Consider the following 17815-nt stretch of genomic DNA (forward strand, 5'->3'; position numbering starts at 1 on the left):
ATTTTGCAATATGTTCTTGCCTCGTTTTTCACCCTACTACAGATTTTCATCAGCGCCCTGGTAACTTTCTACTCGTGGAACAATTTTTTAATTTATAATTCTTCCGTAATATTAGGTTGTCCAAAAAGTTCGCGCAACAATGAATTTTCTGTTCTAATTTATATTCTGTTTGACAAACGTAGGTAATAGATTGTAAAATTCTTAGAACTTCAACGCCAAAGTGTGTTACAGAAGTGATATGTAGAAAAGGAAACTTAACACAATGTTAATACATAAAATAATTTTGTACCAGTAATAAGATATTTTCGAATACCCTCTGACCAAGACGCTGCTACTTGCTAGTGAATTAAGATAGTTGGAGCCATAATTTTGAAGTACCAAGCCGTTTCTAAGCGCGTCCTAACAATGCTTTACGCGTTCGAATAATCTTGCGAAGAAGCAGACTACCAGGACTAATGTGGAATAGTGTAAATAAAAATTGCTCGACCGTAACAAGATACCGAGAGAAAACGCTTACACGGGAAAAAGGGGTTAATAAAACTTAATCAGCGTCCGAGGCTCGCGGTTTAATAAAGTGTAAACGCGGCAGATAATAACGCGAAATAATAGATCGCGAAATCTCCACGTGGATGAAACATTTCCAGGCCGTAGCTCGGGGGCTGTTTTCGAGGGACAATATAAAAATGACGCGGCACTGCTGCGTAGGCCCGACGACGGCGTCTTTTCTTTTCCGCCCTGTCTCCATTGTCTCGCTTCCGTTGAACTTGTGCACATGGCTCGTTTTCAAAAGACAAGTTAGCGATTCTCCGCTTGTCAGACGTCAACGGAAAATAAGGCGAGACGTATGCCGAAGGCCGTGATATTTCGTGGTAATCCGCTGCTAGCAACAGCTTTAACGGGGTATTTTACCGTGTGAATCTTTGAAAAAATTAATTTTCTTAAAGAACAATGAGCTCTCGAAAGTAACGCTGTAAATATTACAAGAAACAAGTTTCGAGATCATACGTACAAAATTTGAAACGAATGTAACATCGTTTATAAAAGTTATTTAAATCAAGAGACAAAATCCAAAACCCCAAATTTCCAACTCCCGAATCTCTTCGCGGAAATAATAAATAATGATCCACGATAAAATGTTGATCACGAGGGGAAGTCGAGGGAAGAAGTACGCGGCGTTTATTTCGTCGGTTCGGTGTCATCGGTAGAATAGAAAATAATAACAGACTGCCGGATATTTGTGGGCGGGATTGTGACAAATATATATATGATAAAAGCCGACTGTTCCGTTCCATATCTCGATATTGATTTACAACGAACCGATACCGTATCGGGCCCGTGTTTTCGATTTCCATGTAACGCGTTCAGCCAAAATTTCATATTACGCTTGAAACGTCGGAAAGGATATTGAAACCAAAAATACAACCGCCTCTTGCTTAGTTGTGGTTGCGAATCAATTTTAGGAAACTAGCACGCTCCTTGAAAGATAAATTTGATTTAACTGCACCCTAACTGAAAAACAAAATTTTTGTAAAATTACTACACGCTTTGAACAAAATAAATATTAAAAATTAAACAAGGAACTGGTGGCAGTAGGCCCTATCGCAAGATCTTTTTCACCCTCTATAGTAGCAATACTCCGCACGAAGTTAACACGGGAATAATGAAGTGTATCTCTTGATCTAATCACTTCGAGTCGAACAGATTCAAACTCCTCAGTTCTGAACTTGATACCACCCCTACATCAAAGGGGTTTCTCGTCCCCTATGCAAAGCAGCCCCCGTCTTCGACGCAGGATCTCATTGTAGCCTGCAACGAGCATGCAATCCTGAAGAGGAAGAGTACTCACTTTTCTGCGGCCGCAGCAGAGCATGGCTGCTGTGCTGCAGCTGCGGCGAGCCGTCGACGAGAGTTGAGGCTGATGACAGACGTAGCTGAGTCGTGCGCCCCCTTCCCACTGCAGCTGCAACACGCGCACCTGCAGCTGCACCTGCTCCCGCTCCCGCTGTCCTTGACCGACACCGACTCGACCACCGTACTTGATGCGCACGTGTTTTCGCCACTGCATGAGTTCGGTGAGTCATGCCCTCTTCCTGAAATCAATTCGTCCATTATCAGAAATCCACCCCTAACTTAGGAAATTCGGTCCAAGTCTACCTCGAACGTTAACTTCTTGCCCTTTGGGGAACGGACACACGATGGAACCCTACAATCGTTTGTTTCGAAAGTGGGAATCGCATGCGTGGTCTAGTGACTTTATTATTTTAAAGTTGTAGCAGTTCGAAATAAACAGGACGCTTCGAGAAACGAGAAGCTTAAACGTGAAAGTACTTTTTATAATGATGGATCAATAGTATTGCAAAGAACATGCACTAATCAATGTATTCACTAGACTAGGAAGTACTTTTTAAAGAAGTGAGCCCTAGCAAGCTCCCTTGCACTTTGGGGTACACAACTATGGCGTAAAGAGCCGGTGGAAAATAGAAGAAAGATTTCAGAATTTTTGTCTATTTTTGGTACGAAGTAGTAATATCAAGATCAATCAACATTACTTAACGCGTTAGTGTTAAAAGGTTTCCACAGCGTTACCGCGCAGCTAATGCACTTTGGTAGCAAAGTACCTCCCTCCAGGGTCACAAATTTTTGTTGAAACTAAGGATGCCAGAAGTTACTTCCCTTCGAGAAAGGAGGACGAAGCGATCGATACGTACTAGGAATATAGAGTTCACAGGTTCGGAGAGTATGTAGAACACGCCAAATGTCACTGTAATCTCAACTAGTACTTCCAACACTAAAAGCAATTGTACACACCCGTTCTATTTGCAAACTTTTAAAGCAACACTTTCCATAAAACCGTCGATCACGTTCCCGTTACGTTGTATCGCTCCTGGTTTCAAAAAAATTCTCTACTTCTTCCACAGATCTCTCCACTTCTTTCAGAATTCGCAATCTCGTCATTCTACGCAAAATGAATTCGCGATTCTATACAATGTTGGTAGATGTTTTCGTTCTATTTTGTAAGTATTAAGAGAAGGAAGCAATTTAAGAATCATGACACAGTCAAATTCTATTAAACGATATTATAAAAATCGATATATTTTCCAATCTGTATCTATTCTAGGGTCTCTTATCTTCAACACATATTTCGTGCGACATATGCTTATAATGTTTACAAGGTTTTACACTTGGAAAATAAAAGTGATAAGCAATTACTTCGTTCGATTCAATGGTTAGACATTTTTGTTCTTGGTTCTTCCATGGGGTCATTGAATTATAACAAAAGAAAATTTACACAAGACAGTCTTCGATAAAGTAAACAAATCTGTTTAATTGGTTGTTAAGATATTCGAATATGATCTTTTATATTATTATGTTTATATACGTGCAAACAAAATTATAAACGCTAGAAGAATCTTCATTTATGCGATCATTTTCACACTAAAATTTAAACGAACGTTAAACACGTTCCTAGATATGGAAAACAGGCGCGGTAGTCAACATATTAATTAATGATATTCAGTTTATCGTCTGTCCCGGTCGCGTTATGAAGAATTCATATCGAAAGAGTTCGGGGACGAAAAAGGATCGAAAATCGATGCCCGTGCGCCATATTTATATGTGGTAGAAGAAACGAACAAGTAAATGTAAATCCGAGAGATACCCGGGGAAAAACGATGCGAAATGTAGAACGAGGCCATTGGGTGTACGCGTTACTTGCCAAATTAAAATGAGTCGATCATTTGGGAGCCGACGAATGGATTTCCACGGCCCATTAATAAATTAACACATCGCCGTATCGACTCGGAAACGAGAGTATCGGGTCACTATCTATATCTGCACGTATCTCGTATGGAACTGTGATATTTCATAATGCAGAGTCGTTACTTCGAATCAACTTCGATTTTAATGAAACTAACTTAAATTTTAAAGTTAAAAATATATTATTGACCTCTTCTCTAAACCTACCTCCTATCTGGTATCAGAGATATACTTCCATTTCCAATACAAGCTTTAAGAATTTTCCACAGACTAATCAAGAGTTTGTAGAAAAGCAATAAGAAGACATCCTTTCCATAAAAAGTTCATCCATAACTATTATGGGCAACTGAAAAAAAAACCAAAAAGTTTAGAAATCGATACTTTTTAATAATGTCGTTTGTTGTAAATTTTCTACAAACATTATGATTATTATCCTCAACTTAAGTAACAATTTCTCGTATAGGGTATTAAGATATGTTATTTCTGGTCCCTGTCATCTTCTTTCGAAGCGTGTCGCTTCCCCTGCTTTGGGGAACTTTGGCACAGAGGGTAAAAGCTCGATTCAGGTATAACTGCAACGCTCTCGGCCGGAATGATCAAAATCACCAGACCGCGGTGGGGTCAAATGGGCCGAAACAAAACGTGAGCAGGCCTCGAGCTCCCTTCATCGTAACCGAGTAATCGATCGCACGTGGTCTGCGCGCAATCACAGTTGACCTAGGGCCGCGAGAGTTATGCCAGGAATCTCATAAGCGACGTCCGTCACGGCCGAATGTCTCGGTCTTCAATTCAATCGGGGTTACTATTCGTACGACATTCTGTGTCAAGCTCGCGTTGGCTCGTTAAGAATCAATGAAATCCTCAACCGCGCGGTGATGTCGTGCCACAACCTTGACCTCCCTGACGAGATCTTCCCCTAAAAAGGGGGTGGGCCCCTACTGCACCGAGACAAATTGTTGGATAATCCTGTTCCGCTCGAACTTCCTCGAGCAATTAATGTTCTGCGTGACCCAGTTACTACAATTCCCCTCTAAGTCCGCGTGGAAGTTGCGATAAACTCTAAAAAAAAAAAAACAAAAGCAAAAAGAGGAATAAAAATCATTGTTTTTCTGTCGGTTGGATTTCAGTAAAATGGCTCGAGGAACGGGTCAGAAACGACCAGTCTCTAATACAGCGAGTTCCGTTGTTAGTAGAACAGCCAGGCATGGGTGAAACCTTAAGAAAAGAAGCTTCGTTTACGAGAAAATCGAGTTCGAAAAATTTATCAAGTTCGCGTATACCAAAAATTTCGAGTTTCCATTTCTGCTGGTGTTTGTGTTTATAAACTAATTTTTTAAGAAGAGCCCGAAGCTAAACATCGGCGCGTACACCGAAAGATTCATAATTTTTCGAATTTCCTGGCCAAAGGCCTTTTTCTCGTTAGTATGCCTTGTCCCTGAGCTGCTGCAGCTTCGTGCAGCCTTGCAAACAAAGTCGCGATGCTTCTCGAGTAAACGACCAATTGGTCCCCGGTGATGTTTTCTGCGAGGAAACGCGCTACAGAGAAAAAAACGCGCAACGTAATGATAATGATGCACGTGCAACGACGAAAAGTAAACTGTCGCGTTTCCCCCGGGGAGCCCTATGGATTCTGCACCCACTCCCCGACATAAATTCTCGGCAGCTTAACGACTGTGTAAAATTTCACTGAAAAGTGACACGTTAATTTTATAGCCTAACTGGTAGTAGACCTTGTAAGTATAATAATAAAAAAATAATTTTACAATCCTAATCGTGACGATCATGTAAATTGGTGTTGAAAAATGTGTTCGATGAAAAATTACTGTCTGATAAATATAGAATGACAATCAGTAGAAATATTTACAATTCTGTAGTTAAAGATATTAAAACTCAAGAAAATGTTGTAACTGGTTCATATTAGTCAACCTTACCCTACATTCTTATCCGAGACAGTCATATTCGTATGAAAGACATTGCATGCAGACGATTCGTATTTCCAGAGTAATTTCCAGGCGAAGCAATTCTCTGGGCACACTTGAGAGTTCGGCGAACGAGAGGCCGTAGAAGGGAGAATAAGAAAATGAGAACGAACGCGAAGGAAGTTTGATCGAGTACCTTCTAAAAATCATTTCTCGTGCAAAGGACCGACAGGACCCTGCTCGAGCAGACTCGGATGATTTCTCTCATTCTGGTCCACGGATCACCCTCGTCCGTCCTTCTGAAACAGAAATAAAAGGTGGCCTGGTTACGACAATACAGCTGGAAATCAAATTTGAAAATGTTTCTAGGAATCTTATTATGATGATAATAGAATATGTGCTCAGTCAACTCATAACTGCTTATCTCACATCATTAAACCTCTTTTCTCGATTTTAACATTCAAAACATCGAGAGACGTCTATTCAGCTGTTATTCTACAACATTTTCTAACTGTTTTTAATGGACAGAATTAACGGAAATTACAATTTATTCCAATAATGTATATCAAAAGATTTCGATCGTTGCAAATATTTAAATATATACCAGAAATATTGGTACAAATTGAAGTATTGGAAACAAAATATTGGTATTTGAGCAAAGTTGCTAGGATAGGAAATCAATTTGTTAAAAATTCACGACATCCAAGTTACAAAGAGACCCCTTTAAACGATTGACTTTCGAATTTATGAGAGGGGTGACTGCCAAGTGACATCGGTGAATTTTAAAGCCCCCCTGTAAAAATTCGTGGGAACCCAGCCGTATCCATTTAAGTTCACAGCCAAAAGTGCAATAAAGCTTCCTAGACTTGACTCTGCTGACATCTCCACGGGGAACCGTCAATATTTAAGCGAAAGGAATTTACATATGTACCAGTGGTTTGCTTATTTTTTCGGTAAATAATACTTTATAATTTTTGCTGCGTTTTCTTTTGGAGCATAGCATTTATTTAATAATCTGTATCCACTGCTTCAAACGAGCAGATATATTGGTCTCTGAACAATTTCTCAGAATGATCCAAAAATACAGTCACAGATTATTAAAAGATAAAATCATTGTAAGCATTTATAACGTCCTGACACTGAGTGTATGGAAGCTTTCTTGATCCAGTGCATATGGTACAACTTCTATCTAATGATTAGTATTGAAAGTATCAAGTACCTTCGGTAGTAACATCATTTGAATAGACGTTCCTCCAATTACGTTCGAACATAAGAGCACAGGGTCACGAAATAAGGGTTCACCGAGTTTCTGTAGCCGAAATCGACGGTACTTTTCTGCGTTTACACAACAGTTCATCGAAAAACACAGGATAAAAACTTGTCCACCGGGGTGCACGCACGCGAGATTAACTGCACCGGCTCACGCCAAGCGTAAACTTAATAGCGCAGTGCACACCACTTAAAGCTTAACACCGCGAGACGATTTTCGTCCTCTCCGCGTACTGACGGACGACTTTCACGGAGAACGCGGCCCCAAACTGCGCGGCGACGAGGAACTGTGTGGCATCATCAAATAAAAGGGGGGACACACTACTGCGCACAATCTTAAGGATAGTTCGATCGCGATTCGGTCCATATGATATTAACCACGTTCCTAGAGATGGCCCAATCAGCCTCATTTCGGTAAAATATAATGCGGGCAACTCATTAATCGACTTTCAACCTGACGGAATCAACCCTTCGCACTCTCAGAATTTTCTTCGTCCCTTACGTAGGTCATGGGTCCTAAAATTTCTTTAATGCGTTTACTTCGAGGTAACAATGTGTCCTTAACACTAGATTTACATATGTTTGTCAACGAAAATTCAAAGATTATAAGGAAGCCAGCAATAAAAGTTTCATTAAAATAGGATTAAAATTAAGAAATTGATTCCATTATGAGAACTGATGCAACTGAGCGCTAAAATAAAATATTTTCGGGGAAACTGAGAAGAGAATGTAAAGGTGAATCTCACGATGATCTCCTTGTATTCGAATTAGCCAATAAGGAAACCGTTGGTTGGTAGCGGAAAGAAAGAGTCAACGAGATTTGCCGCGTCGGCATTCAACTGGTTCCTGAACTTCATTCTCCGATTCCGCTTTCCGTTTCACGTTCTATCGATCCCGAAGACACAAGGAGGGACTTGTGGCAATGAAGCAGCACAAAGCGACACACGGAAAAATACAAACAGACACGCACACGGAAGCAGTCCAAGTAGCCCGAACCGAGAAAACTAGCAGCCACCACGTCGAAGCGCAACGCTTGTCTTCGATCGTCTTCTTTGCGGGGAAAGAAAAGGCGACACGACCGGGAACTAATCAGTCAACAAAGTTCTTGATTTTAGCTTTATACTCTCCATGTTTCCTCGAAAGGAATAAAACCAGGCGCACCAGCTGCTTTAACGACATCATTACTTTCAAGGAAAGCCATACTACGTGAAAAATAAAGCTATTTACACGCTTCCCTGCTTTTTCCCTGAGGTCTCGTTGCTTTAATTATGATTCCCTTTCGTGTAAGTATGACCCGATGGTCGCTTTACGGAACAAGTCCAAAAATTCTGAAAGGCACCCAGCCACGCGACAAAAAACGCTGCTCAGAGTGATCAGAGATCGTGTATCCAAACAAGCTGACACAATATTTCTATGCTACAAACTTCGCGAACTAAATCATTCTAACGGTATTTGGATTATGTTACAGAACAGATCTTATTCGCTGACCTTCGTCCTTTCATCCTGCTTCGATAGACCATAATTCTTATACAGGAGATTTGATATAACACGAGTTTTTACGTTTAGTTTAACGCGATTCTTCATACAATGCATTTTTGTTTAACTAATTATAATTATATAATACATTTGTTAAACTATTTCTTTTGCTGAATGTATATGAAATAGAAAAGTTTTGTTTACAGGCATTAATAATATATATTTTTTTTAAATCAATAGCATATATATACTATTTATTTTGACGAGAATCATTTCAAACACGTTACTTTATATTATTTGTGTTATACGAGAAAAAATTCTTGTGTAACACGATTTCCTAAAACGCTAATTCTTACAACGCGTAACGTATTAACCACGTTATACGGGTATTTCAATTTCACAAAGATCGGCGTGGGTGCATCTTTACTTTTAATATTGGTATCTAATCGCGAAACCCGCTAATCAGTTTGCGTGTTAAACTGGCGAGAGGATGGTAATTGGTACAGAAAGAAATGGTTCGAAAAAAGAAGTCAAACAACCGGGGAATTGGATAAGGAACGTAGAAACATGTCGTAGGGCGCAATTTTGAATTGTACGGCGGCGTAGCCGGGCTTCGATCGATAAGGGATGCGTTTAAGGGCGAGCAGCAAGAGTGACACAAGAGCAACACAGCAGCCTGGCGAGTCTCTCGCTCGCGTTTGGTAATCCGTAGCCAGCGTGTGCGATAAAGCCGTGTGCTCTACGTGTAGACGTTTGGCGAGCGACACCTGTCAGTGAACATTGAATCGTGGCAAAAAACGTGGCGTATACCGGTTAAGGAGTGGAGAGGGTGGTACTAAAAAATCAAAAACAACCGAAAAAGAGAGGTCGCGTTAAAAAGAAGCAGGAAGCAGAGCTTGGTGGAAACGAGAAGTAGGTGAAATAATGGTGAAACTGGGGGCAATAAAAGCGACAAAGAAAACAGAGACATCCGGAAGGGAGGGTGAAATAAGGAATGCAAAAAACGAGGAGAGCCGGCAGAGAGAAGCACGATTTCGTGGTGGCGTGCCAGAGCCGATGGTCCCGGACCAGCCGATCGATATACCCTTTTTCGAGAGTGCCTTCGACCGACCCTCCTTTCGGCGTACTGGCACACCACCCTCTACCTCTCTCTTCCTCGAGGAAGACGCGCGTGTCGCCTAGACAAGGGCGGACTGTTAAAGGCGCGCTGAATGATCCGACTGTTACCAGGACATACCTTCCGTCGGCGGGGACGAGCACCTCGAAGCGGAGAAGCCTAACCGCCGATGGTCGTGCGGCAGTTATTGGATTTTTCAACGGGCGACCGAAGAAGCGGCCGCAAATCTTCCGGTTGCAGCTTTCTCACCTCACCGTATAACGCCACGCGGGAATCAATACGCGCGCCTGCCTCAAGCTTTTCTCTCTCCTTCCCCTCCTCCCACTCTCTATCGCGCTTCTTCTCCGCCCCTTACTCCGTGCTACTGCTCTCTCCCTGTCTCTCCCCGTTATCGTGCACTCGCGCGAGCACTCTCCCTGTCCCTGTGTCCGTCCGTCGCACCGCCAGTCTATCCAGAGCCGGACGAACCTCGTGGAATAGTCGAACACGGGAACCTGGACGGGCTCGACGAGCGTTTTTTCCCTTTTATTTTTCCACCGCGGTCGCGGAACAACCTTCAGACCGCAACCGATGCCAGTCTCGACGGGGCACGCGTCGCGCTCACGAACGCAGCACGATAACCGAGGATTGGCCTGACGACGGTGTGCAACGCGCCGCGCCGCATAACCACGACTACCTGGAGAGCACCCGGGCGGACATGTTGGACGCTGGCACTGCGCACACGCGCCAACCCCCGGCGCAGCACGCCGCGGCGCTCGTTTTCTCGCGTAGTCGCCCCGCGGGGTTGGCTCTCCAAACCACGGGACGGACGCCGCGCCGCGCCGCACCGTCGAATCAATTTTTCCGCCAGCGGAGACTCGATTTTCGAAGGTTCCTTTGCTCGAGTTCCGCCGGAAAACCGATGCCGTAAACGCGGCCTGTGTGGACGAGAGACTCGATGACCGATCGGAGGGACAAGTTTAATGGGAACCAGTTGCCAGACAGGTCTTTCGAGTTTGATGGATTTATCGATTCCCGTGAATCTTTGCTGCTCCGTGCACTATTCAGAATATTTTCTTTTTTGCTTTTCTACTTTAACGCCCGATGCAACAGGTTATTCGAAAGCTTTTCGTGAATACTTTGTTTCAGCCAGCGCAGGACCCGTTCTTCCTCGTTCTCCATGTTAGGATCTCGTATCGTTCTGCCGTCGCTCGTCTCGCTCGATTGCATCTTTCTTCTCCTCGCTCTTCGAACCCTTTTCCTAAAACAAAAAAAGAAAATAATAAATGTAATTGAAAGATGGAAATGTACAATTTTATCATAAGGAAAACGTTCATCATTAATGTATTTAAAAAAAAAATGTATAACACACGTTCGATAAGAGGGAATATTTGTTTACTTATAACTATCGTGTTGACTTCCATGGTGGTCACTACTGACCGGTGCATTAAGCATACAACTTTCTTTTCAAACTATCATGTTGTATGAAGATTGACTGTAATTACCATCCTCTAAGGATAACATTCTTTGGACAAATATGTTCCAAGAATCTCGAAATTGAAGTAAAGAAGGAACTAGGAATTTTTCCACGGTAGAAGGAAAGTCTGCGATAACTCTTGGCAAAGTTACCGTAGGATCGAAAACTGAAATATAGATTCGTCTGGAAAATTGATTCCATGCAACTGTGCAAGACCAGTCACCCTCGGCTTCTTCCCGTCCCGGTTCCTTACGCTCGTTCTCAGGCTGTCGAACTCTTGCACGCAGATGTCGAAATTTTTCTCTCCCTTTTCCCACCCTCCGCCAACTCCTCCACCCACACGACGACGTTGACAGAGAGTATGCACGAGGATACGTCGGTTTCTACAACGACTTGACTGAGTTTTATTAAATTTCTTGCCGCTCGGTAAATAGTCCCTCATACGAAACGATACTTATCGAGCGTCGAAAATACGACGGGGAAGGTTCTACCCATTCCATTTTTTCCACGACCGATGTTCTTCGGTATTTTAGGCCACGAATCGATGGGGGAGCTCGTGAATTTCCTCTTTGCGGCGTTCGACACTTTGGCCAATGTGTTTGCCAGGCGTTTATCACCCGTTAGAACAGACCTTCGTAATTGCTGTTGAGTCGACTCATCTTGGCTTTGGCATTCTTCACGTTTTCTACAAATCTCCACGTATACCTTTCGAATATAGTACGCTCTTTTGATCAATTCAGGACTTGTACATTTATTGTATTTTACAGCTTGTTATCGAGGATAACGAAATTTCTTGTTTCCGAGGACAACCATGATTGTTTCCCAGATAAAAGTATTTTTTCTACTTGCGAAAATTAACGATCCTGTTAGAGTTACTTATATTCAAATAAAAAAAAGTTTTAACAAAGCATTAGAGGTCGGCAATGCGTGAAAAAAAACTGAATTGATTATCTGTTTGAACAAAAATTCACGCGTTTACGATCGGAGGAGCAAGAACTCCGGGGGCTCACCAGTTGAGGTGAAACACGGCTTTCCGGTGTCGCGCGTGAAACTGATACACTACCTGAAAGACAAGTAACTTTCATCGATTCTCGTTCGACGATTCCGTCGTTCCCCTACCACAGACAATCCACTCGTTTTTGCGTTTAATTGCTTGTCACGGCCGACGAGGCTCGAGCAGAGGCTCGAACCCGAATAAATTTGGAAGCCGTTCACGGGGAATTTTATTGGACGATCGAGGGACTCCCGATTCTCGCCGTTATTAATGTTTCTGTCCGAAGCACGTTATTTTACTCTTAACGCCAACAAAACGGTCACGTTTATTGAATCGTAAAATCACGATTTTCCCGATCAATTGAAAACCCGGCGCTAGAACTGCTCGTCGAATTTTCCTACTTCCAAACACTACGGCGGTTCAAGCATTCGGTAAATGACATTAGAATTAGCGCCGTTGGCATACTCGAATACTCAAACAGAAAGATCGAATTGTTTCGAACGGTTCGAAAGAATCGGTTAAATGCACACAATGATCGATTTTGTAAATCTAGGTGGACGAAACTCAATTCCTACTTCTTTCAAGTATTAATGAAACCACGCTCTGCTAGCACGTACATTCAGTGATTCTGTGTCACTCTTTATCTCGTCTTGTAAGAATTTTTTACCAGTTCCGCAGTCACTTCAACGCTAGATCCATCGATCGACATTATGAGTTATAATCTTGCAGCAAGCCTGCTAAAATGATTATGGCAATTTATATTCTACGGGACTACCTGCAGTAGTGTTTCTTTGGTATCGTAAGAAATAAGAAATCTAGTATTTTGAGTAGCATTTATCTTCGCAAACGTCTGAAATCAATCGAAGGGGAAGAGAATAAAAATATGTAATAAATTTGTACCCCACGAGGCTTCTTTCGCGAGAAAACTGAGCACAGAAGTCGACGACGGTAGTCGTAGAAGTTGTTTTTCTTTGGGAACGGAAGTCTCGAATGAAAAAGAAGTCCATTCTACGTTTTACGCTTCTTTCTCGAACTAAGAGTTATGTCCGCTATGTTGGCGGTTATTTAAAATTATTTTCATTCTCATAGCTCTACGAGGCTGGAAGTGGCAAGGTAAGTTCGGGAAGTCTGACTAGAGAAGTCTGCGTCTACTTGGACGTCCCCTTCATCGCGCAATCCGGACTACGCGGTCTCCTGCGACAGCTGTATGACAATTGCTAGCTGATTGCGATCTTTTACTCCAGGGAAAGAGCAAGAGAGCGAGAGAGAGAGAGAAAAAGGATTAGCTGCGGAGGCCGCAATCAACGTGTCTCAGAAGCACCGTTGGCCAGGCTAGTGTATCGATCTAATAGTCTGTACTTCGTAGCGGCTCGTAAAACACGGTGATTACACCACGTGATTTCGAGGAAAACCATAAAGGCGAAAACACATTGTCTGTCACGTGATCGCACTTGAAGACAATTAGGGGACGGATAATGATGCAAGCTGAGCATTAACAATTTCGTAAGTAAATCCGTGTGACGTGGAAACAAATAGAAAAGTACGAACAAACTGTTCGATCTGTCAGAAACACGAGCAAGAAGAACCGTTTAGTCCACACCATTGTTCTCAAAAGTAAGAGGCATGATCCTTACAAGAAGATCCTTTGTAAGCTAAAAAGTAACCGTGTCCTAATAATTATCATTTCTCGAAACTAAAGAGGACTGCAACAACAGTCAAACACGTTTTTCATTCATTGAGACCACATTAAAATATATGCCAAGCTCCCACAATATATACAACTAATTTTAATCGTTGAAAAAATTGTCATTGTTTAAGCTGTATGCCATTATTTTATTAAACAGAGAAAGGGTTAAACTCTTTACCTTACGATTCCATTTGTGACTGCGCGTGCTATGGTCGGACTCTGGATCACTTGTGCACCAGGTCAAAGGAAGGTCTGGTAATACGCTTAATCTCCTTTTGTCGGTTGTACAGAAACCAATGATACTCGCTAAAAAAAAAAAAAATCTGTTTCAAAATTAATTCTTTTATGAAACATCAAACGAGCCGTTCGTTACAGAAGTGCTGGAAGCCCATTTATCTTTGTTTCACGATATAAAAGGTTTCGCATTTCGATCAACTTGAAAATGTTAATAGGCGATAATTGGCTCGTTGTATGCTTTTGATAATACCCGATAAGTCAATTTAACAGGTGTTTAAAGAACGTAGACGTTGCAAATTGATTTACGCAGATACGCCGAAAGCGTTCCTTAAGTCAGTTTCAAATCATTTTTATGAACATCATAAAATATCATAAAAATCAACATTCAAACAATTCGTGACAAGAGAGGAGAGTAAACTGCATAAGTACCATTCTTCGCCGGCGTTTGATCTCACGGTTTTTTAAACTGAATTGCGTGCTCGAATGATGCCTTTTGATAGGACACGAGTCACAAAAAATTTTTAAGTTAAACCGAGAATAGGTTTCAGAGATACGAGGGGAGTCAAAGTAGTCAAAGTTAATTAACGCGTCAGCCCATACGCTTTGAAGCACGACTTTTTATGTCAGTCCGATAATTTAAAACTTCGTACCCGAGGATTTGACTGGCTGCTGATAACGAAATTAAAGTCACATTTTCAAAATTGAAAATGACAGGGCGTACATTAAAAAGATATTCTAATTTCTACGACAAACATTTAGAGGTTTTTTGATCGCTGATAATAAATCTAAAGTCAAATTAGTGGAAAAATATTGATGCTCGTCGTCTAAGACAATCGCAAGTAAGAAGATTGCTCGCGTAGCCACGGACACTTGACCATCTTATTAATTATCTTTATTACTCGGAATAATCTCTCATGATTCGGACATAATATCGTTTACAATCATCTTCGCCTAGTTCGAAATACGATCATATTGACGCCCATTGTCTAAATGTTGAACGCTAACACGGCTGGAAGAATCGCGCTCCTAGACGCAAGTAATCCGTACGGTTGGCATCTTATCAACCGAAATTCGTTCGAGTGACTGGCTCGGGGTGGAAAAGAGGGCCAAGAGATTCAAAGTTAAGTCACTCGGTCTCGATTCACCGTTGTCATTCCCATCGAGGCTAAACGTCCTACTTCCGGTTCGGCTATTCTGGCTCCGATCGATTGGCGAAGCCGCCTCCGTGTCAAAAACACTCGGCGGAAAGACGTCACGTCGATTCTACGCGAAGAGGAACGAGATCGTCCATCGGCTCATAAATTTCAGGACGGTCTGTAGCTACGACTCGAATTCCCCGGCTGAATCTACGCGGCGAGATTGCACCGGTTACCCCTTTCCTCCAGCTCCAACTCCCCCGCCATCCCAAATCGTCCACCGCGTTTTCCATTTTTTTTTCTTTTCGTCAAAGAACGCGCCGCGGCGTATCCCTCTGTGTCGTCTAGCACACAATTACTGGGATACTATCGTCATTACTGGGATGAAATGAAGTTCAACGTGTAGCTGCGCGACAGGGAACCAATTCAGCAACCTAAGTATCATCGAACAGCGCGCGACGATTTATTATTTGCGTCAATTTGGTGAATTTGCCCTGTCTAGCTTCGGCTGTATTCGTAGGCGCGCTGATCACTATGAAACAGACACAAATAACTTTTATTTACATATAATTATTTACTACGATAGTATTTCGGCTTAGGTACTCCGTAAGAATTTTTATAATAATTGTGTATCTCTCCACGATTACTTACAAAGATTCGAACAGACAAATAACAAATACGACGACTATGATAATTGAAAGTTCTATCGTGCTTATTAAAAAAGCCTATATTTATGAAACTGATAGAGTACTGGGTCAACTACCTGACTTTGGATAGAAAAAATCGCGTGGTTATCTAAGGTTTAACGCGACGCGGAATCGGCGAGGACTTAATAATTCTCGGTGTATGCCGGCCCTGCCACGCGACCTGGAGTACGATGCTGTGATTGGACGGCATTTGAATGAATGCCATTCGGCATTCACACCTTTTTTCAGCCCCTTCCTTTCAGTCGCGACCCCGTCCGTCGTGAAACTCCCCGATGTACTCGAGGGTTACGGTGGTGACACGCGAACAACGCGCGCACGTGCTCGCGTGTGGGTTCGCGTCACGCATACGAACCGCAGGGACGTGGCAACACATCCCAACCCCCCCTGGATTAAGAAACACATTCCTTCCTAGCAAAATTGGACATCGTACAAATAAAAATCCCCTTATATTAGATTGTCCCAAGAGTTCTTTTCATGTTACTCTTAAATACGAGATGTACAATCTTTGATGTTTCATGTAATATTATTGAATTATGTACGATCCATTCTACAATATTCTATAATATTCGTGATAGCATATTTCCAAAGTTTCCCTGATTTATTAGCAAAATATTGTTCAAGTTGATTTTGTATCTCATTTATTGAACCGAATTTTATATTTCTGAGGTAATTTTTTAGCGAAAGAAACAAACGATAATTGAAAGAGACTAGGTCTGAAGAATATCTATAAGAATTGACCATCTGTCTGAGACTATTTATTAACAAACAAAGGTTTCGCCAAATGAAGTTATTCCACGAAACCCCAATCCGCTGGTATCTCTCCCTGGGACAGATTTGCATCGTCAAAAATTAATCGTTGTCCGCTTCGAAAAGTGTGTCAAACGTCTCAACCGATCGATTATTACGTCGGTGTCGTACGTCCTGCCGATTGGTCCGTATTATCGTCGTTCCGGCGATTCCAGCCCCTACCACTGACTAATGAACGACACTTCGAGTACGTCGTTCAAAATTGGAGTCCTAGAAGACGTCCAGAATCCTAAAATACATGCCTTAATACGTTATAAAGATTCCGTAATCCTTGAACTTAGCATTCGAATCAGATCAACGTCTGCACGAACATCTGAAAGACACATCCAGATTTTTAATTCGATATTAAAGAAACTATTACCAAAAAAGGCACGTGCGATTTTTTGTCAAAGCTGAATTCAAAGAGATTATTCCACTATTACTTATAAAGAACAGTATGACAATATTGATCTGAATCGAAAGTTTCGACTAACAAATAGTACATATAGAGTTCCAAAAAGTGGGTAACAAGGAATAGAAAGTTTGAGGTTCGTCGGAAGTTTAGCTGCTAAGCAAAACAGAAGGATACTTCAGGAATCCTAACATCCATTAAGCCCTACAAGACTATCAAAACTTTCGAGCGTCTTAGATTCCCTAAGAGTGTCCAGTCCTTCGAGACTTTTGAGATTCTAAAACACCTTTCAATCCAAATAATCATTCTACAGCTTACACCTTTTCTATTAAATTAGTTAAAAATTCGCTAAACAGAGAATGGAGAAAGTTTTAAGTATCTTAGATTCAATCAACTCTCGACAATATTGAAAATCCCCAAAGATTCTTCAATTCCATACCATAGATTAATGATGATCGTGATCTCCTTGATGTAGTAGTCGAATTCTTCATAATTCTTTCAACAGGTACACTCTAGTAATGAAATATATACCTTGAAAACATAAATATATACAATTTTCATCCATCGTTAATAATAACAGCTTATTGTATCAATAAATACAGATTTATTTTGGACAGCCCAAAATTAAATTTGAATAGGATTTATAAATATTTATGAGATTTCAAAAATAAATGTTACCCCAAATTTTAGATTAAGTGGTTTCTAATTGCCTAAAAACCAAACGATTTGGTTGGCCAGTGAACGCGTTAATTAGGTTGAGAGCTTTCAAGATTGAGAATCGAATTTTCGAATAAGGGGTTACCAGAGTACCTATTGGGCAGCGTCTAGGTACGTCACTGGTAAGTATACGTCGATTCGAACAA

The 17815-nt window shown here is 41.6% G+C and overlaps 2 protein-coding genes across 3 annotated transcripts in view; one reads left to right on the top strand and one right to left on the bottom strand.

Moving 5' to 3' along the window:
• Rhogap100f (Rho GTPase activating protein at 100F) overlaps positions 1-10511 on the bottom strand; it is a 61617-nt gene extending 51106 nt beyond the window's left edge. For both annotated transcript variants that reach the window (XM_076770054.1, XM_076770053.1), the window contains exons 1-3: positions 9658-10511; positions 5872-5974; positions 1847-2090 (exon numbers count right to left, since the gene is read on the bottom strand). In XM_076770054.1, the coding sequence (XP_076626169.1) occupies positions 1847-2065 (219 nt within the window). In that variant the 5' untranslated portion in view covers positions 2066-2090; positions 5872-5974; positions 9658-10511. The remainder of the gene's footprint in view (positions 1-1846; positions 2091-5871; positions 5975-9657) is intronic.
• Cox7c (Cytochrome c oxidase subunit 7C) overlaps positions 1-17815 on the top strand; it is a 149577-nt gene that overhangs the window by 72547 nt on the left and 59215 nt on the right. The gene's annotated exons all lie outside the window — the stretch shown is intronic.

This window comes from Colletes latitarsis, chromosome 7, assembly GCF_051014445.1.
Source record: "Colletes latitarsis isolate SP2378_abdomen chromosome 7, iyColLati1, whole genome shotgun sequence".
NCBI lineage: Eukaryota > Metazoa > Arthropoda > Insecta > Hymenoptera > Colletidae > Colletes > Colletes latitarsis.